The 20,991-nt window shown below is 51.7% G+C and overlaps 1 protein-coding gene across 1 annotated transcript in view; it reads right to left on the bottom strand.

Annotated features, from left to right (window-relative positions):
• The window catches only part of HTT (huntingtin), a 135,269-nt gene that overhangs the window by 16,583 nt on the left and 97,695 nt on the right, over positions 1-20,991 (bottom strand). The window contains exons 42-55 of the mRNA XM_026486044.4: positions 17,897-18,038; positions 16,213-16,392; positions 15,898-16,074; positions 15,531-15,607; positions 14,170-14,308; positions 13,026-13,148; positions 11,173-11,386; positions 10,665-10,810; positions 8,939-9,116; positions 7,917-8,012; positions 5,123-5,310; positions 3,265-3,391; positions 1,259-1,359; positions 171-325 (exon numbers count right to left, since the gene is read on the bottom strand). Coding sequence (XP_026341829.2) covers positions 171-325; positions 1,259-1,359; positions 3,265-3,391; positions 5,123-5,310; positions 7,917-8,012; positions 8,939-9,116; positions 10,665-10,810; positions 11,173-11,386; positions 13,026-13,148; positions 14,170-14,308; positions 15,531-15,607; positions 15,898-16,074; positions 16,213-16,392; positions 17,897-18,038 — 2,043 coding nt within the window. The remainder of the gene's footprint in view (positions 1-170; positions 326-1,258; positions 1,360-3,264; positions 3,392-5,122; positions 5,311-7,916; positions 8,013-8,938; positions 9,117-10,664; positions 10,811-11,172; positions 11,387-13,025; positions 13,149-14,169; positions 14,309-15,530; positions 15,608-15,897; positions 16,075-16,212; positions 16,393-17,896; positions 18,039-20,991) is intronic.

The following is a 20,991-nucleotide window of genomic DNA, read 5'->3' as shown; positions in this document are numbered from 1 at the left end:
GCATTTAGGCCTCACTGCCACGGGTCACCAAATCACTTCTGGATTTGCACTTCTTACGTAAGGCTACACGCACACGTATTTTGTTTGTCATTCTGGCAACAAAGCACAGGGCCTGGGGTGAAGGTGCTGGTCACTCTGGGCAGGGTGGACAGGCGCCTCACTGTTCCCACCTGGTGTCGAGGGCTTTCAGGGGTTTGTTCCGGGGCTGCTGCTCCAAGCAGCTCACAGCTGGGTTGCCAGCCACGGGCACGGTCATTGCACTCAGCACCAGCGAGGTGATGGCCTGCACGGCCAGGACATTGATCTGGGTCCTCTCCGTGTCTTCCTGGAAGGATAGCCCACACTTTATTAAGTCACAAGAGGCCAGAAACCGGAAACCCCTTCTGCCCCCACCTCACACAGAACCCGAAGGTCGTGGTTCTCAGGCCGCATGGTCTTATGGGGGAGCCCTGAGTGCTGCAGAGGGACACACCTTCCCAGCAAGAGTCCTGTTTTGTCTCCAAGTTCCCTGCACCTGTGATTTGAAATAAATCTGATGGCTGATGTCTACCTTTCAAAGCAAGGTCTCCAACAGGCACAAACCTCCAAATACAAAGTACTTTTTAAAAAATTGCCTTTAAATTTCCACACTCATTTTAGGAACACTGCATATGACAACCTGTTAGTTCTACACATGAATTTATGACATACGTTTACTTTTTGAACTGACATTTCTACAAGTTTGTGCCACACCTTCTACCAGAATTAAGGACTTCTAACCAAGGGTTTTAAATATCTCAGGCTTTGCCTTACCAGCACATGGTTTTACTAATGTTACAGTAACATGACGTACCGTGACGCTCTAAGAAGCCTGACAGACCTCTGCAAAGCAGTCAAAGGAACGCAGGTACATACACGTGCATGGCCTTTATACACGCCTTTCCATTCTGATTCAACCCACACACTGTACGTGAATACTGATAAGCAGAACTCAAACATATTTTCACGAGAGGGTGTGATCCTACTGACCCTTAGTGCGTGATGCGCCGATGACAAAGTGCACTGCGGCCACTGGCAATCAAGGCCACTCTGACCTTGAGGGGATCTGTTCCCGCTCTGCAACATTGGTCTAGGTATGAACGGGCTGCCCTGGTAAACCTAAGTTAAGACCAAAAACACGAGCCTGCTGCCCTTCTTTTGCCCCCCATGAACAGGTCACCAGCTGCCTTGACTGCCCAGGTGCCAGCCAGTGGACGCGCGGGCCTACATGCAGCCTTACTTCCGGTGGGCTCTCCTCCTGCTCCATCACCAGGGGCTGAGTCACCAGGACACCAAGGAGGGTGGCCCACGTTTCCTCAAACTGGGTGCGGCTGGTCCACCCTAGGAACACAAATGTTACGTGAGACAGGGTCGCCCGCTCCCCAGACTTGATGTGACCTGGAAGCTGGGCCGCACGGCTGCAGCCAGAACAGGCCCTGCCCCCGGGCACCACACACAGTAGCCCCTGTGACCCGCACGCCAGTTCTGAGATGCAGCCACGCTGCCAACTCCACTCCACCAGCGAGGACACCGAAGCACAGATGTCTGAGGCCACACAACAAGCAGTGGCACCCTCCCCACCCCCAGCTGCGGAGATGTGGTAAAGTGAAGGGACTTCCAAGCAGCAGGCCACATTTGCGTGGGTCAGAGCCGCTCCTGCCCTGCTCACTAGAGGGCTCACAAGTCTTCCCCAAAGACGAACCACGGCACTGAGCCACGAGCCACACAACCGTGTGCAGACACCAGCCTACTGGACAGCGCGCTCGGAGTGGGTGCAATGTGTGCTCTGTGAATTCTCAGTAAAGCTGTTAAAAATAAAGAAGGTAAAGCAATGGTTTCTCTGACCCTGTCTAGAAGAACAGCAGATCAAAACTGACGTGACCTAGCTGGGGCACTCGCATCCGGCTGAGGCGCGTCTAGCAGGTTGCCCTCAAGCACCATCAAGCACACTCGAGGTGTGGGATGAGTGCCACGCTTCCTATTCCCACGCGTGACCTGGGAGGTGGAGGCGGCCGCACAACTGCATTAGGACTATGAGGGACAGAAAGGGGGTGTCGAGGGGAGAAATACCAGAGCGCCAAATTCAGGATGTCCTTGGTAAACTGGATGCAGAGGGATTAGACGCAGACAGACTGACCTAATGAGGCGGGCAGACGTACAGACAGATGTTTACACAATTTACTTCCGGGAGAAGAAAAGAACGAACAAAGACAAAGGCAAGAGCAAAGACAACATCAGGAAGAGACTGTGGAGCTATCCGGGGTCCCTCCTGCAGGTCTGAGCAAGGATTCGAGCACGAAAACGCCTGAATAAGAAAGGAAGGAACAGCACGCAGGGGGCGGCCAGGAGACTGCCTGGGAACCAGCTTCAAGGACAGGAAAGAAACAAAGCTTCCCGAGGTGGCCGGTCTTGGGTCACTGCTGAGACTGCACTTTGGACAGCGTAACCAACTGCCTGCTTTGCTCAAGGGAAAAGGAGAGGCAAGACAGTATCGGCTGTCTGAACCTTCTGGGATCAAGAGGAGCACAAATTCTGCAGAAGCCTGAGACGGTAGGGGGTCACGGGGGTGAAGGGTGGGCCTCATGGGCAGGCGGGGTGCCCACGCCAGAGTCAGGAGACCAACGCTCCGGGAAACACTGCAGCTGGGCACAGCCACTCGGGACCTACCAACTACAACACTCCCACCGGACCGGACCTCCAGCCATGAAATGGGGACAAAAAGGCAACACACACCGTGCTGCAGGAAGTGGAGAAGCAGCCTGAAGGAAAACCACGAAGTCTGCCCTTTACTGATGACTGTGCGCCAGTTGCATCTTGTTTAGCTTCTGAATCCGTAACAACGCTAGAAACCACGACACTGGGGGTCCTAGAGGCTAAGACGCCTGCCCCCACAGCCCAGAGGCCAGTGCTGTCTCACAGGATGAAGCCTTCTTCCCCCGCTCGCTCCATCTGCTCGCTCTGTGCCCGAGGAAACAGGAGCAGGCGGAGCTGGGCTGCAGGGGATCTGCCACGGGGGGCCTGGCCTGACTTCCAGCAAGCCCTGAGTGTGAAGACTTGTCTCTCTCACACACCGCCCCCCGCCCCCCAAACACCACACCCACCTGGAGAGAATTCTTCACAGTGACAGTTCATATCCACTGCAGAATGTACTCACATGTGATTGCATCACGCCCTACACCCCTTGTGGAATAAACAAGAACTAGATGCTTTGAGGACTAACGATTCTAGAAGAGAAACCCAGGCTACCTAGCACATTGATGCGGTAGATGAACTCTTTAAAGACTTCCTTCTCCTGGAGGAACTCCACAGGGATCTCAGGGAAGGCTGTGCCAAAGTCCCCTCCCGGCTTGGGTGACCATCCGAGCTTCCAAACCTGAGAAGACGAAAAAGAAACAGAGTGACCCCGGTCAAGTCAGGACAGCCACACTTCGAGGAAACCACGAAACATCCTTTCTCTACGCACAGTGTCCGTCCGGAGGCCACATGCCTACCGACGGCCCTCACAAGATTCCCAAAAGCGAGTGCACCATCCTTCCGGGAAAACAGCTCCCATGTGTCACCTGAGGATCTCCTGCCCCATTGTGAGCCTCCCGGGTCTGCTCTGACTTCCCGCTTCCCTGACTCGCCTGGTCCGGCCCCTTTCCCTAACTGCCACCCCCCCCACGTTCCCCAAGCTGGCTGTTCTCGAGTTGGGTTCGTGAAGGTCCACGTTGGCAGCTCCCGACCGTCAGAGGCAGGCAGGAGCACACTCGCCCACAAACAGCAGCTGGTGTGTTAGATGAAGGAGGCATCAAAGGAGGTTCAGCTGCACGCAGAACAAGTCACTGGTGAGCGGGCGGAAAGCCGGGCTGTCCGCGCTCGAAAACTCCACGACTGGAAGGCTGACCTGAGGCGGACCTGACGCTGTCCTGGCAGCAGAAGCAGCCACCCTTCCAGCCAGCTGAGCAGACCCCCTTCAGCTCCCCGTAGGGGCCTCAGAGACACGGCCAGCCCACCTCCATGGCGCCGGTGCCTCAGGAAGACTCAGCACAGCCTGGCGGGGCACACGCCTCGTGGGGCACTGGTGCACACTGCCCTGGGCAGGTGAAGACCCTGCTGACCCTTGAGGAGCGCCCCCCTGCAGCATGTGCGCTGTGCTGGCCCACTGGCGCGTCTGCTCCAAACACCGTGACCTCCAGGACGGGCCTTCCCACAGCGGCTCCCCGCTCCCCTCCAGAGGAGCAGCTGTCTCCAGACCTGCAGCGACTCCCTGTGTGCAAAGCCACACCCTGCCCAGTGGCGACCCTGCTTCTCCAGAGGGCTCCTCCTGCTCTCTTCCCAGAGGGCACGGAGCTTCAGACGCGCCAGCCCCGGCACACCAGGCTGTGGCCGCTGCTCTGCGTGAGCCCTCTGGGTGGGCGCCCGCTGCATGCTGGTCCGAGGAGGACTGCTCCCCAGGGCAGCCTGCCCAGCGTCTCCCTCTCAGACACGGGCACGGAGGCTGGGCCCACTGGCAGGCCCAGGTCCATTCTAGGCAGAAACAAGCCCCCTTTCTCTCAGTCCCGGCTCACCATGACCCCCAGCTGTGCTGTGTTCAACCCGTGCCCCCATTTCTTGTCTCAGCAGCTTCCCCAGGGAGGGGCCGTCCCGCCACCACTGACCCTCAACCCGCTCACACTAAGCCCTTCCTGTCACCTGAGACAAGAATCCTACTCTGCCAACTTGAAACTGATTCTGAGAACAATTTGGAATCAGGAATTTCAAAAGTGGTGGTGCCCAGACAGCTGGACAGTATGAGACAGTGCCTGATTTTAAAGGCAAATACCCCAGGGGCACAACTTCTAATCCACCGTTACTTTCTAATCACATCCAACATCGAGTACCGACCAGTGGGAGACAAAATCTTACTTCTGGATGGAAAACCCAGCACTTCTAGCAATGACCACTATCACGCCCAAGGAAACCAGATGGGTCAGGACCAACCTCACACAAGGCTCTGGCCGCCACAGGGGAAGCACCGCATGGTTAGCCAGCTCCTGCTCTCTGCCCCGGGAGCCCCCACCAGGGGCTGGCCTGCCCATGGTCGTTCATCTCAGTTTTTCTGCCAAGGAATGACCGGACTCACCAAGGGGGGAACGCGCGTGTAGCTGTTGACGAGGGGTAAGCGAGCCAAGCTGATGATGATGTTCCTGAGCACCGACGTGAGAAACGCAGGGGTGCTGCTATTCCTTTTATGCCCCAAGGCCAACACCGAAGGCAAAGACTCCACCATTTCTGCTGCCATCCCACAGGCTGTGGTGATATATGCTGGGTCTAAAAACAAACACTGGGATCAGAGGGCTGTTCTGTCGAAACACAACACAAACCTGCCACCTCTGCTCTTCATCTTTCCACCCCTGCCAAGGCAGAAGGCACGACCCTACGACTAGTTGCTCAAGCCACAGGTGCAGAGCCCCCTAAACTCCCAGGCGGTACTGAGGGCCTGCAGACTTGACCTCCTTCCAACCTATCGAAACTGGCAATCCTCTCCATGCCGGCCAGGACAGTGGTCTTGAACCTGTCTCCTGCTCCCGGTCCTAGCCCTCCTGCCTACACTGCACAACGTGGCCAGCACCCACTGGTGAACACCCAGGAGCGATCGTGCTGTACCCCTCATGCTCTGGCTTTCCCTGGTTCTCCCACGACCATGTGCTGCTCTCCACGCTGGTGTGCATAGAACCAGGTTGTCAGTCTCTGGCTCACTGTTTCCCAAGATCAGGGGTTCTCCTGGGCTGGGGGTGGGATTCTGAGGGGGTGCCACGTCTCCCCTAGAACTCCTGAGGCGGAGTGCTGAGGAGAACCCCACAGCCTTAGGTAAAAGCCACAGCACCTCGAGGGCAGGGCCTGCTTCACATTCACTTTGAGTCTGAAGCACAAGATGTGCCAAAACATTATCTGTTGAGTTGACAAACGTTTCCGGTTGTGCATGAATATAACCCACAGTTCATGAGGTTCGAAGGCTAAGCAACTTGTTCCCATGGAGACGGTTGTTTTTTAAAGATTTTATTTATTTGACAGAGAGAGACATAGCGAGAGAGGGAACACAAGCAGGGGGAGTGGGAGAGCGAGAAGCAGGCTCTCCACTGAGCAGGGAGCCCGATGCGGGGCTCGATACCAGGACCCTGGGATCACGCCCTGAGTCGAAGGCAGACACTTAATGACTGAGCCACCCGGGCGCCCCAAGGACAGGGGATTCTTAATGGGCTTACGGAGTCAAGCCCCAAGCTGAGAGAAACGAAGTTGCCTTTAATAATACTTCTTAGGTAAACCCTGTGCCCGGGGCTCAAACTTCTGACCCCAAGATCAAGAGTCACCTACTCTACCGACTGGGCCAGCCAGGCACCCTGGCGTGCAACCTTGAAGAGTTAGCATCGTATCAAGGTGATAAAAAGAACAAGGTTCTTCCCCTGGCCAGGATGAGATAACTGGCCTACACTGGGCCACGGGGAATAAGCACCATCAACATAAACTAAACACACTCCAGCCTGCGGGCCTGTCTGCTCTGACCTGACCCCTTGAAATGCTGGAATTATTTTCAGAGGAATGGAAATTCAAAGTATGACTAAAATTATGGGAATATTTGCTGAGTACTTAAAGCAACACTGGCCCTTGTTCTGGGTCATACCAGCCCAAGGTCAGTGCCACCGTGTCTCCACTGCACAAACACCAGATAATAACTTGCCAAGGCCACTCGCCTAGAACGTGGCCACGCAGGGAGATGAGTGTTTGCATATCCCTCACGCACCAGCAAGAAGTCATGAATTCACCAACTAAGGGCTGACAGAACCAGAGAGCTTCGAGGTAAACAGCTGGAGAGGAGCTTGGCTGTGTCGTGCAATACACCGTTTCTGGATGGTTATACGATCACAGAACCTTAAACAGGTGACTGTGCTGACTATGACTGACAGGAAAACGCTATCCTCATCTGGCTGGCACGAATGTCGGCAAAAGGACAAACCATGTATGCACTTGCTCTGAAAAAAGGCACGTTTCCTAAGCCACCAGAGCATGGCTAAGACTCCAGGATTTCAAGGAAGAGCATTCCATAAAAAAGGCAGCCAAGAACCGCCAGGTGGGCCTGTGCTTCCTGTCTGGGGACGGGCTACAGGCTGGCACTCCAGCCGTACCCTCTGGGTGAAGATGCCTGTAGGCCCCCAGGGACAAGCAGTCACTCAGACAAGAGCTCTCTTCCCGGCCTCCCTCACCCCACTGCCAGCAGAAGACCTGAGTCAGGAGAGGACAACCACAGCGATGGTGCATGTCTAAGTCCAGAAGAGGGTTAAGGTGGATGGGATGTGGATGTTTTTTCTGCGGGAAGAGCAATAATTTTCATTTAAAAATCCAGCAAAACAGATGGCTGAGACAGACACTCAGGTCATCAAACATCCGTGTGGGCACATACACTAACTCCAAGTCCCTCAGTATTTCCAGGTAATCGTTCATCACTCGGTGAACATGCGTGGGCGAGTACGTACGAGAGGGAGTACGTACGAGAGTGAGCACACAGAGAGGGAGCGCAGCCCCTGCCCCCTGGAGCTGAGGGCGCTGAGTCTCGGTGAGGCCTAGAGCAGGAAGCACTAGGATGAAGGAGCAGCTGTGACAAGAGGGGCATCGGGAGGGCTCCCCTGGGAGTGTGATGCCCCAGCCAAGTTTGCTGGGCCAAAGAAAGCCAGGTGAATAGAGCAGCGCGCTCGCAGGGGAGAGGGCACATGCGAGGTGATGTACGCAAACTGCCCTCAAATCTGGAGATGAGCAACAGAATGTAGCTAAATGAAGTAGGCTTTCAAGTGTCCACACTGACCCTTTTAAAAATCTCTTCTATGAATGAATTTCAAGCCCTCAGAAAAACCGGGTAAGAAAGAACGGATCTTGAGACTTACTTTGTGTGTTTGAATCCACTTCGTCCTCTCTGGAAGCCTTTGGAGTGTTCCTCCTTCTTTCTGGACTAAGAAGCTGGTCCCCAGGCTGCACCACAACTAAAAATCACAACAGAACAAACAGAATTTCCAAACACTTCTACTATTCCTTTTTATTCAAATTTTCACATATAAAACATTTCATGGTGATGGACTAAGTCAGATGGGCTGTAGATTTCCCAGAGTCAGTTTTAGACAGTACCAGACTCAGACATCAGTGTCTGGGCTAGTCCGAAATGCACGGGACTTGGCTTCTGTGCTGAGATTTCCACATCTGTCCACTGCCTGCTGTTTGCCACCTCCTGCCCTGAAGGTTTTTATCAGACAGCTCGTGATTCATTACGGCTAAAAGCATCACTGCAATCCCCAAGAAGTCTGGCTTTGAAAAATTACTCCCTAGATCTTCGTTTTCAAGCTGACTACAAACGCACAGATGAAAACAATTTAAACAATGAAACTTCAAAACACCCTCTAACATGTAAACTATAATGTCCAAATTTGGAGAAATTTTGGCTAATGACCTTTGTTACGGACACTGTCCCTTGAAAGGAATAAGTCATTTTATTTTATAATATATTAACATTACAATGCATTATAGAAACAAGCATTTTGACTGAAACAGAAAACAATCTTTTGAATGTAATCTTATTAAATCTTATGGCATTCGGGACTAAAAGCATGAAACAGTCAAGTAGGACCAGAGATCAAAGGGACATAAAATTAGGAGTATTTTTTATGAAAGCCGGAACTCCAAAATCTAAACAAAATGACCACAAAAGCAAATTCAAATCCAATTCTAGTGCGGAATCCAAGACACCGGAGACGAGCACAAGGCCCACGTTTTACCCACCAAGTCATCCCCAATTCCTGGCTCGGCACCTGGTAAACAACAGGTGGCATAAAATAAACGTCTGTGACTCACTCTGCAGAGCTGACTGCTGGTCCCAGTGACAGAGGAGAGAAATGTGCTGTGCTCACGGACTCACCGGCTTCCAGGACGAAGCGGACACAGTGAATGAGAGAGCAGGCGTGGGTCACCATCTCCGGGGAGGACAGCACGCTCCAGAGGCTGGGCAGCTGCAGCGCCAGGCAACAGCAATCCAGGCCTGCCTGAAGGTCCAGACTCAGAGGGATCTGCTCATGGATCAGATGCCATGCCAGGGCCTGAAGGGGAGGGTCGGCGTTACACAAGGCTCAGGCCTGCCTCCGTCCTGTCTCCGGGCCGCGGGGGAAGCAAACCACCCCCAGCTCTCCGGGAACCGTTCAAAGCGTGAGAGGCTGGCAGGTCCCAACTACACTTCCAGAGGGCCGGGACCCTGTTGCCCACTCCCTTACATTCAAGCCTGACCACCTGCTCCCTAACGTGCCCAGGCTCGCTTCTCTGCCAGAATGGCCACCCTGATCTCACTGCTCCTCCTTCCTGCAGCTCCGTGGGCTCCTCTAGAAATCATTCCCTGGCCACATGGCGTCTAGGCCAGCCTCCTCCTTGGGGCTCCTAGGGTGTGGGCAGGTTCTGCATCAGAGTCAGAGGCTGAATCTGAGAGCATGGGGCCTGGAGACGGCCAGGCATGGGTTCAAATACCAACGGGCTGCTTCTTAGTGGGTGAAACCCGGACAAGCCACCAAACCCCTCTAAGCCCTGCTTTCCTCATCTGTGAAATGGGAATAACAGAGCCCATCTCGCAGAACCGCAGGAAGACCCGAATAAGAGCATGTGGGGAAGCACTTCGCCCTGCACACAGCAGGCATGGGACTGCTGCCGCGGAGGTCACTCCATCCGGGAACAGTCTGTTTGCCTGTCAGCCTGCGCACCCCACAGGAACCTCCAGGACAGGCGTCAGCAGCCATCTGACTTGGCCCGGCTCCAGGCAGGGGCCTGTTCGTCACGTGCCCTCCTGACACCTACCTCTCCCCCTGCTGGGAGGCGGGAGGCAGACCCGACGCTGAGTCAGCCGTGCCCTGCTCAGGGCTCTCTGGCTGCAAGGGTGCAGGCTAGACTATTTGCCAGAAGTTGTATGGAAAGGCGATGCACCCACAGTGTGTACACATTTTGGGAGTGACTGTAAGTGTTAACACAGAGTGTTTAATTTCCCATGGCTGAAACATCCAGGTTTTTACTCTATTTATTAAAACATAATAATTTCCCCAGACTATTTTAATTATGTAAAATTGGGATCCATACTACATTCACAGTGCTTCCTTTCCTTAGAGAAAACGTATTTAATGATGTCTGTCCTGAAATTAAAGGCATCTGAGAGCCAAGGAACGAGGCCCACGCATAAGCACAGGACCCCCTGCACTGTTCGGGAGACCCCCGAAAGGTTTCTCTGCTCATCTCTCCAGTCATCCTCGCATCTCCCCACCCTGCCTCTCCCGTCCAGACCCTCCAAGACCCACGCCCTCGCCCCAGACACACACAGGGGAGACGCCGTGGGAGGGAGCCCAGGTCCCAGGCCTGGCTCTCCAGAGCCAGCTGGAAGTAGGGACAGGAAGTGCTGTGTGGCCAGCGTCACAAGGCACCTGTGAGGAACCCGAGTGGTCAGGGGTATGAATGCGCTCAGGAAAGTAGGGGACGGTTGTGGTGCTTGACCACCTGTCGTTATCGTCCCAGTGAGGAGAGGAGGATGCCCAACTACACAGCTCCTGGGTTTCCTATTTCTCTGGTGACGGTCCCTTGGCACAGAAACACTGACTTCCCGAGCTGCCTCTTACCTCGAGGGTCATGACCACAAACTTCACAGTGTCTCTCTCCTTCTCAGGAGGGAGGTGCAAATGACTGGGCAGTTTGGAGAACACCAGCAGGTACTGGGCCAGGGCCCGGGCCAGAGTGGTCAAGGACCGATACAACACAGCATCTCCTGAAACACAAGACTGTGGGTGAATGGAACTCTAGCAGGGGTTCATGACCTGTGCAAGGCAGGCAGGCCATTCTCTGAGAATCTAAAGGCACCTTCAGCTCAGAAGCACATTTGCACACACACTCAACTGTGCGCGTGACTTGGGATGTGCCCTCCTCTGAGGTCTACCCCAGTGTTCCTCCAGGGCAAGGCTGAGGAACGGCCAAGACATCCAGAGCTAGCGTCCCCAGCGCCGTCTCTCGGTCACCTCTGCACATGCTTCCAGTTTATTACATCAACAGATTGTATCTTTACTCAGCGCAAAGCACGACACTGGCTCTGCAGCATTTTTAAAAAATAAAAGAAGTTTTCATTTTAACTACCAAACAGGTCATTCAGCTTGCTCCAGTAGGTGGTAGGTTCCACAGGCAGGAACGGCTGGAAAACGTGGTGGGCGGCAGGGAGCTGCTGAACCAGGCCGGTCACACGGTCCAGAGTCGCCAGGCGAGCTGCTTCAAAAAGGGGACTCCTCTGGCCTCCGGAGATTTCACGCATGCCCAGGCCCAGGCATGGGGCCAACAGGCTTAAGTTGAACTCCTGGATCAGGACGTTAAAGGTTCAACAATTACACACTTTCAACCAGGCAAGAAAAACACAACAGAAGAAAGGATAATGCAGACATTTCTGAGAAAGCACAGATGAGTAAACCATAACAATTTATTTTAAAGAATATTCTACTTCCCAGAATAAATACCATATGGTCTGTGAAGTGTATTTCTGGTCTCTTTGGGATACTTCAGTATTAAAGAAAGATTTTAAATTCTTTTATGCCTTCGGATTTGTTTGAAATAAAAAACTGAACATATGTAACTTTTAATTGATAAAAGTGTAAAACGAAGCTCACATGGCACCCAAGAAATCCAGCGAAACAGCAAACATTCATGAAGTTTGAGAAAGATAAGTTATGTTCAAAGGCAGCTGCAATAAAGCAAAGTAGCCACAACTGTGGGTGAAAAGCAGCGTTCCTATGACAGTGTATCAATTTGTACTGGGTTCTGCCAACTTTTAAAAACCATTTAAGGATTTTTTTTGGGCCAATTTTCAGGTAAAATATTCATCTTAATTTAGGTAACATTCAGAAAAGCATATGTCATCATCAGTAACCAAAACTGAACTCTTCTGCTAGAGCCAGAACCTTTAAAACTATTAAAATAAAGTCCAATTACTTAATTTGAAAATTCAATAAACAGACTATTAGGCAAATTTATCATTCAGCAAATCAGCTTTCACTGAATGAAGCTTCAAATGGTTTCAGCAAACTGATTTTGAGCCAATTCTGTTTTTTCAATGCAGCTGCTACTGTCAAACTGATGAAGAATCAGTACTTGGGAAATACTGTCATGTATGTCCCTTCATCCATGCCTGGCCCATCCTCAGCTGCCCGCCCCCTCCAACCCCAGGCCCCTGCTGCTCCTCATTCCCACTTGGTACGTATCGAGGCAGCACTAAAACACCTGAAGGGTTAGTCAGCTGCTCATCCCAGGGGGTCTGGGAAGGAAACTGCTAAGGCTGTGGCTGGTACGAACAGGGGCTCCAGTCCCCACAGGACCTGCCCAGGAGCCGAGGGCAGGGATATGATGCTTTGCAAGGGCCTCCCAACATGCATGCCTGCATGACATCAAGGGTGGGGACGGGGGCAGAGAAGCCCCCACTATAGGTCATGGACTGTTACATACACTATATATAATGGGGAGCAGTCCTCACTGTATGAAGTAGGGGTACAGGGACCTCACTATAAGCAGTGGGGGCAGGAGGACCTCACCACATAAAACAAGGGGGAGGGGTTTTACTAAAGATCAATTGCTGGAATACCATGAGGGTTTAAATCATCTACCATGATAGCATTTTAGTACCTTTCCTCATGACCATGAGGACACGCAGTGAGAACAGACCGCCATCTAAGAGAACCGCTTTTCTTTCAAACGCATGGAATGTTGAATTAGACACAATTTACCTCCTTTTGGATTCTAGTGTAGCTGAAATAACGTCCTGTCCCATCTGGACTAGTTTCCCCACGTCCTGCCTCATCTAGACTACAGTCTCCCATGCCCCATCCTGTCAGGATCAGAGACTCTGCCATCAAGGCGGAAAAGTGAGTGGCCCATGTCCTAAGTTGGTCACATGATGATAAAACAAATCAGGCATCCTGCCAGCATCACACTGCTCTCTGCCGTACCGAGTTCATCATGAATGTACTCATGTCACTGGGAGGAATCCGATTCACCAGCTCTGCCCCTTCCAGCAGCGCAGAATCTGACCTAGTCCAGCACTGGGATTTGACTAGACGTAGGTACCAGTCCTGGGAAGAAGGAAAAGATGGATAACCCAATGAAATAGGGCATGGCTTTTAAGGGGCTTCAACTCTACTGAACGTGCGTTGTTTCTTTGCCCACTGCCCCTGACATCCTATGGCCCTAGACCGAAGGACAAGTGGCCTCCCCGGGACTTTGAATGCAGCTTCCATGAAACTGGATTCGAGCTCACTTCTAGCTGGCCGTGCGGCCACTCACCAAACCACAGGCCTTTCCCAAAGGAACTGCTACAAAGGCTGTGTCTTCGATGTTTACAGCCGGACAGTCTCTGCTTCTCCCCTCCCCTGGTGAACACCCAAGTGTCCTCCTGACTCAGCTCAAGTATGAGGGCAGCAGGCCCTCCTCTCTGTGTCCTCACCCTCTGTCCACCCCTCGCCTGGGACTGCTCCCAACATCTCCTACTGGGGTGTCTGCAGCGCTCGTCTCTGTCCAAGGCCGGTGCAGCAGAGGCCTGAGCTCTGCCATTCTGTGCCCACACTATGGGTTTTAAAAAATCCAAGCTCATGTCTACACTGACCTCCCTCCATGAAAGCAGAGTACCAAGGATCTGCCAAGGCCCCAAATGGTCCCCAGCTCTGAGGTGTGAGTTGTAAGGGTCATGACCATGTACCAGGGTCCTTAGGAGAGTGCAATCAACACAGGTGGTCAGCGGGTGTAAGGAGAGGGAGACAGGCCAAGTGGGCGAGCACGACCACCTGTACAGGCTACGGCCACTGCTCTCCTGACTCTCCCCTCTCCCCGACGTCACAAGTGTCCCAAGTCAGCATTTCCTTTCTCACCCCACACTTCCTGCTCATGACCTGGGCTAGGCCTCAGGCGTCCTGTCTGTGACAGGACCCTGCCCACTGCTGGCGAGGAACGGCAGGCTGGGAGCCCCTGGGGGCTGCATCAGGTGCCAGGATGTCCTGCCTGAGCCGTCCCACCACACACTCTGGATCTGACGTACAGGAGCAGTTCGCGCATGGAGTGGGGCCCCACACGCCATATGCACACGTGCTAGACACGTACTTTGTCTGGAGTCACGGTCTCCAGTGCCAGGGGCCCATCCCCGTCCAGCGGGTGGGACGTGACCGGAGGAGAAGGGCCACGTGAGCCTGGTGCGGTGGCGAGACGAAGCCTGTCCAGCAGGGAATAGAGCCTCTGGTGTCTGGAATCCGATCATACGTGGGGTTAGAGCACAGTCTCATAGGTTAAGAAGTGACAGTGGCTTCTTAAAGCGGGATGCAACGTGTTTGACACTTCGTCTCAGAGCTGCCTCAACACCACCCAGACAAGGTGTGATGCAAATTCAGGCTCGAGCTTATTTTTTAATAACCGCAGTTCACGCCCCACAAATGCTCTGCAGACATTTCATTTATACTTGAACATTGTAACAGGCAATACATGGTTTAACAGCTAATAAAAGCATTCTTTACAAATGCAAAATAGATCATCTATTCTAAGACCCAAGTGTACAAAATCTCCTATTGATTCTCCCAACATGATACAATTTACCAATTTATGTTCACTTCACAGAGTAAGCACCTCATCTGGCACAAGATATTTATAATCTTCCTCTGCTCTGAATACTAAGTCTAGAGTCAAAAAATAATAGTTTGACCTTCTACCATCTGCTATGAGAGCAACAACTTCATGATGCAAATCACAACATAACTGGGCCCAGCAAACCGAAAAATCATGGAAACCATGTGCCGCCCACCGGGTTAGGCGCCTTCCCAATGTGGGCACCGGCGACAAGCCACAGCGCACGGTTCTACTCTGCTCTCTCGCTCGCACTTGCGAGCACACACGCAAGTGCACACACACGTCTTCCCCCACGTGCAGGGGAGAAGGTGAAATTTAAAGGTAAAATGTACTTAGTTTAGTTGTGGACACAGATAATTGACGTCATGATTTCTGACAAAGGCTTCTAAAAGACTATGCAGCAGAATGAGGGGACATATACTAGAGAGAGATCACATTTTAACAAGATGCAGATTTTTGCATGCCAAGACCCAGGTAACGTCTTTCAGCTTTGCCCACTCTTACTGAGTAGCTAGCTTACGTGCTCTGATTGGCTAAGCTCAAGCTGCTAACTCCGATTCTCCTTTGTCACAGGTGGGTGGTGGGGCAATCTGGACACATACAGGTCCCCAACCAGCCAACGGGGTGCAGGCATGTCTCCTGACTACAGTAGAGGTGGTGCTGTCAGTTCAGTTCACTTTTTATAAAGCGAGAGCCCATTTTGTTTAATGTAGGAACGCTTTCTATTAGGGCCTTTCCGCAGTGAACTCGTCTACAAAGCACATCAATCCCCCGTCCTGAGTTGGTTCCCTTACAAATCTAAGTCTTTACATCCAAAAGCAAGGAACGCCTGGGTGTAGCATTACCTCTGGGCCAGCCCGCTGCTCTGAAGGTACTCCTGGATCCTGCTGAGTTCCTCCACTGGCAACTGGGCCGTGCTGCTCTGAAGTAGATGATCACACATCAGCAAGCGTGTCACGTGTAATGAACTAACATAGCCTTGCGCTCGTTTAAAAGGGAAAGAGTGATGTGTACAGTTTATTGCAGCAAAGGCAGAGAAGAAAGTACAAGAAGCACTCATATCAGACACACAAGGAACGAACAACCTATGCATCTCACACGTGTTTCTCGCAGTGGTGTATGCAGACTGCACCTGTGAAGGAACAAACCAGGCGCCTCTTTGCTACCCTGCTAAGTTCTCAACAAAACGCAGCGCCAGTGTGTTCCTAGTACCTGTAAATTTGCAGCCAGAAGCATTTCCACCCGGCGACAGGCTAGGGTGTCGACCATGCGAGCCAGCACACGGAACGGAGTGCACAAGAGCTTGTCCACATACAGTGTTAACACAGCGCCCGACTGGCTCAGGTGGATCCCTTCCAAGCACTGCAGCGTCTTCTTCAGGGCGGTGGGCTGGCGGGGGGCGCGGAAGGAAAGCAACAAGAGCACACGTTTTGCCAACTGGAAATCAGCAGTTTAAAAATTCCAGTAGTACATTTTTAAGGTGGAAAAACACCCTGACTGGCCACAGCTGGCACCAGGGAGACTTACGGCTGAAAGATTCTCACAACGAGACTGAATTGCCTGGATGAAGAGGCCGCTGGCGGCGGAGTTCCGATGAACAGCGCTAATAAAATCCTGCACGGGCGGCTCGTGGGACAGACTGATCAGGTCCTGGATATGATTCACGATGAGCCACGTTAGGTGCTCTGAATCGTGTAGGTTCTGACACTGAGGAGAAGGAGCGACATACTCATTCTCAAGTAAACAAGGACAGAACAGACATGGACACCACAGAAAAGGCCAGAATTAGGAACGAGAAAACAAATTCCAAATTATAATCCTCACTGAAAATATCTAGTGTTTGACCACCAACAATCATCAGGGTCGGAACTCACGTCATAGAATCCGTCACCTTCCACCCTACACTGTGGCCAAACCTGCTGGAGGTCAGATCCCGCCCGTCAGGGAAATGCGGTGCTCCAGGGCAGCTCCAGGGACACCGGCCAAGGGCCAGAGGAGGAGCGGAGCAAGGCACAGGGAGCCTGCCAAGGACCAGTGACCCCAGGGCAGCCGAACAGTAGGGGCAGCACCGCCCTGCCCTCAGGTGACTGGACCCACACCGTGATGAAGAACAGGACACACCCTGCACTGTCCAGGCTCTGGTCTGACCCACCGAGAGTGCTCCCCAGTTCTCCTTCTCCGGTCCTGTGACAGGTCAGTGGAGAAAATGGCTTCCCTGTCATGCCACAGTTTTGATAGAATTCCTGAATCCAAAATATCAATAGATTCCACTAATCAAATGGACATTAAGGGAGAAATTTAAGACTTATAAGGAAGTAAATATCCATCTTTGTATATGCGTGTTGCCTTTTCATCTGAACTCATAATCCTTCTAGCAGAAATTGTAAGAGGAAATCAATTGATATCTGGTTAATGATTAGTATTTTCCATGTGGAATGATTTGATAGTACTAATTTATACAATTAATATTTTTCTTACATTTCTGTGGAAAACAGCATTATACAATTACACTAAATCATTTCTCAGAAGAAGATAGAAAAGCTATTTCAACATAAAGAATGTAAATCAAAAAATGAGTATCAACAAATAGCAACAAAAAATCTGTTTGATAACAACCAGTTGCTTGAAGGAGTCCCCTTCCTTTTTCAATCGAGAACGTCACATGCTTTGCTGTGTGAAAACAGTATGAATATGGTGCCATGTTTGTGCCAAAGAAAACTCACGTCCGGTTACCGGTAGACAAAAAGCACCAAATCCTAGCCAAAATGCCACAATAGGTTTTCTGAGTGATGCAATTACAAGGAGACCGTATTTTCTCCTGTTTATTGGTTTTTGTCAATTTTCTATGCTAAATATGTGATGTTAGTTTTATGGTAAAAAACTCTACAAAACTTTTTTTTAAATGGATGACATTCCAACAAGAATATATTTTTTAAAATGCAACGATGGACACCAACACGCTCTGCACAGATGGTAAACAGCACTGAAATCAGAACCCACTCCGAGTCACGCTCACCAAAGAGGCAACAGCTGAGTGAACCCTTCTGCAGACAAACCTCCGCGTGCGTGACCTGCCGAGCAGGACCTGCCAGAGCTCACTGCAGCCCTGTGCCGACGGCGGCGGGGCAGCAGAAGTTGGTCTGCAGAAGCATCACCCACACTGGTGCTCTCCAGGGCCCCGGCCCACCAGGACCTGTGTTTCCAGACTTACGACATAATCGCAGAAGAGAATGAGAGCTCCCCTTCGCACTATTTCTCTATTGCACATCCCAAGCTTGCAGGCTGCATCGGGACCCTCCTCCTCTCCAGGCATCTGGGGGCTGAGTGACTTCGTACTGGACAGACTGCGTCTCCTGGAAGGAGCAACAGACGCACTGACAACGTTTCCGGGACAAGAGAGAGCTTATCTTCAAAGCAGAAGATGACCAGAAGTTCCAGTGCTGGAGCAGACGGGGGGGGGGGGGTGCTTAAACCCTGCCGCACACTCCTAGCGACCTACTTCTGAGCCGTGGCAAAGCAATTATGGGCGTCAAAAGAACACAGAGATCTAACAGTCAAAGGTTCAACTTAAGGCAGACCTGCCATGAAGCCACACCTTCGATTGGCACTCAGGCACCAGAAAACACAGTCACCGCTTTTGGGATTCCCAGTGTGGGTTTGCAAGAATGCTGCCCACCGCCGGGAGAAAGCCCTTACGCAATCGGATTTCCCTACACGATTACTGGTGAAGGGCTGCCACCCTCACCTGCCCACAGGGTACGTGCCACCACACCAACCCTCTCTGAAAGTACTTCTGCAAAACTCATCCTCCACTCGTGAAGGTTACTTCCCTTCTCAGTCGACGGGATCACACCCTCGGGAACCCTTGATGCTGCCACAGGACCTCAGACACAGGTGTGGCCACACGTGCGAACGGCCCCTGACAGAAGAGTCTGACTGAGGACAATACCCTTCCCTCTGCGACAAAGAGCCTGTGCGTCTCTGCTAAGGCTTCACGGGGACAGAGGTCATATGAGGACAAGAACATTCTGAAATGTCCCAACTTTGGATTTACAAGAGGATTGGTATAAAATAGTCTGCATATTAAAAAAATGTTCAAACTACAATTTCCCTTTCCTCATCTGGTGAGTGGACGCGCCTGCTGTTACCCGTACAATGGATACTACTCGCCAGTCGGAAGAACAAACCACTGATCGGTGCAACGCCATGAATGAGTTTTAAATGTCCTGTGCTAAGTGACGAAGCCAGACTCAAAAGGCTACAGGCCGTAGGAGTCCATCCATACGGCACTGTGCAACAGGCTGAACACAGCGATGGAGCGTGGGACCAGTGGCTGGGGGGCAGGGGGCAGCAGGTAACCAAACAGGACGCAGTGAACCTTCTGAAGTCATGGTACCATGCTGTATTGTGACCGTGGCAGGGTGTTCATCTGACAACATCTGGTACAAAAGAATGTGTTTCCCTGTAGTGTAAGTCATAGGCCAATGAACAACCAACCAACAGAAACACCCCCTCCTCCCAAACCTCCTGCCAACCACGGTGTTTGTGTCTCATGATGTTAAGCTATAGGGGACCCTCTGCAGGAGAAGGAGCAGAGTTGGAATTCAAATCCCAGCGGTAAGATTTCAGCTTGAAATTCAAATCCCAGCAGTAAGATTTGAATGTCAACCCACGTCAATCCAAACTGAATCCCAGCTTATAGTAGGCAAGCCCTGAAGACCTTGGGACAGATGCGGCTAGATACTGATGGTGAATGAATGCCCCAAATCCAGGCCTGAGAACTGACGGGTGGCCAGCGCACACCCAGTGCCAAGGCACGTGCAAGACTGTAACAGGCCACCAGAAGGCCAGACAGACTGGAAACAAATCAAAAGCCTATGAAGACAGAGCCCCCCAAACAAGAGGAAGACAAGAGCAGCCCTGCTGTGGCAGCCGCGGGTGCTTCCTGGGGCCATGCAGCCAGAGTATGGCTTCTCCGAAGCTCGCCCGAGAGCCTGCCTGTGCAAGCTGGGGAGGGCTCTTCTGTAACCGTCGTATGGAGCTGTTTACCTACTGAATCTACAGATAAAGAAAAATGGAGGCCAGCCCTGTATGGAGGGCCTGGTCAGTGTCCCGAGGCAGAAAGAAGAAACAAGAGGAATACGTGTGGGGAAGGAAGAAGAGAAAAGTCTTGACCGGAGATGATAAGCATATGTTCACAGAAAAGCCTCCAGAGCCCACGAAAAGCCTCCTGGGGCTGCTGCGTGAGCTGGGCCAGGTCTCAGGGCGTGAGGTCAGTGCACGAGACCAACTGCACTTCCACAAACCAGCAGCACACCCTGGGAAACAAAACACTCTTCCAAGTACCATTTAGAACAGCATTCCAAAACATGAAATGTATAAAATACGAGTAATGCTTGCTCACGACACAGTATGAGATACTGTTGTGGCAAATCAGAGACCGAACTACCCGGAGAGAGACCATGCTCGAAGACTGAGAGACTAGACGCTGGACGCCAGTGCTCCCTACATCCCAGAGCAGCCGCAAGTTCAGTCAAGAGGCCAGCGGGCTCATTTGTCGACATTCACAACTTGATTCTAACACATAAATGTGGAAATGCAAGAACGTACAGGAGCCAAAACTATTTCGGAAGTAAAGAAGCGTGGGGGATCCGGCACGGCAGCCGAGGGGACGGAGCGGTGACAGAGCGGTGTCGGCGCTGCCGTGACGGTGGAGGCGCCGACTGAGGGACATGAGCAGAGTCTGCAAACAGGTCCACACGTCTGTGCCCCACTGCGCTCTGAGAAAAGTGTCAAGGGAACTCGAGAGAGAAACACAGTCTTTTTCACATAAAATGCTGAAAGAATCGCCCTTCAGGGGGTGGGGTAGGGAGATGACTCTTCACCCTCACGCTTTGTCATACACAAAAATTAACTCAGAATGGTAAACACTAAAGCTATGCAAGTTCCAGAAGAAACCACAGAAGAAAATCTTCGTGATCCCAGAGTAGGCAAATATTTCTTGGATGGAACAGAAAGAGAATGAAACAAAAACTGGCACACTTGATTTCATAAAAATTTAAAAATTCTGCTCTTCAAAAGAAACCATTAAAAAAATTAAATGGCAAACCACAGATTGAGAGAAAACATTTACTTAGATCCATAACATATAAAGAATTTACAACTCAATAACAAGACAACAAACAGCCAAATTTCAAAAAACCGGCGAATATCTGAATACATTCTTTACAACAGAATATTCACAAACGGCCAATTAGCACATGAAAACACAATTACCTTTATTAGTTATCAGCGAAATGCATCCAC

Source organism: Ursus arctos, unplaced genomic scaffold, assembly GCF_023065955.2.
Source record: "Ursus arctos isolate Adak ecotype North America unplaced genomic scaffold, UrsArc2.0 scaffold_9, whole genome shotgun sequence".
NCBI classification, from domain to species: domain Eukaryota; kingdom Metazoa; phylum Chordata; class Mammalia; order Carnivora; family Ursidae; genus Ursus; species Ursus arctos.
Note: the sequence above shows the minus strand (reverse complement) of the source record. Positions and strands in the feature narration are given on the sequence as shown.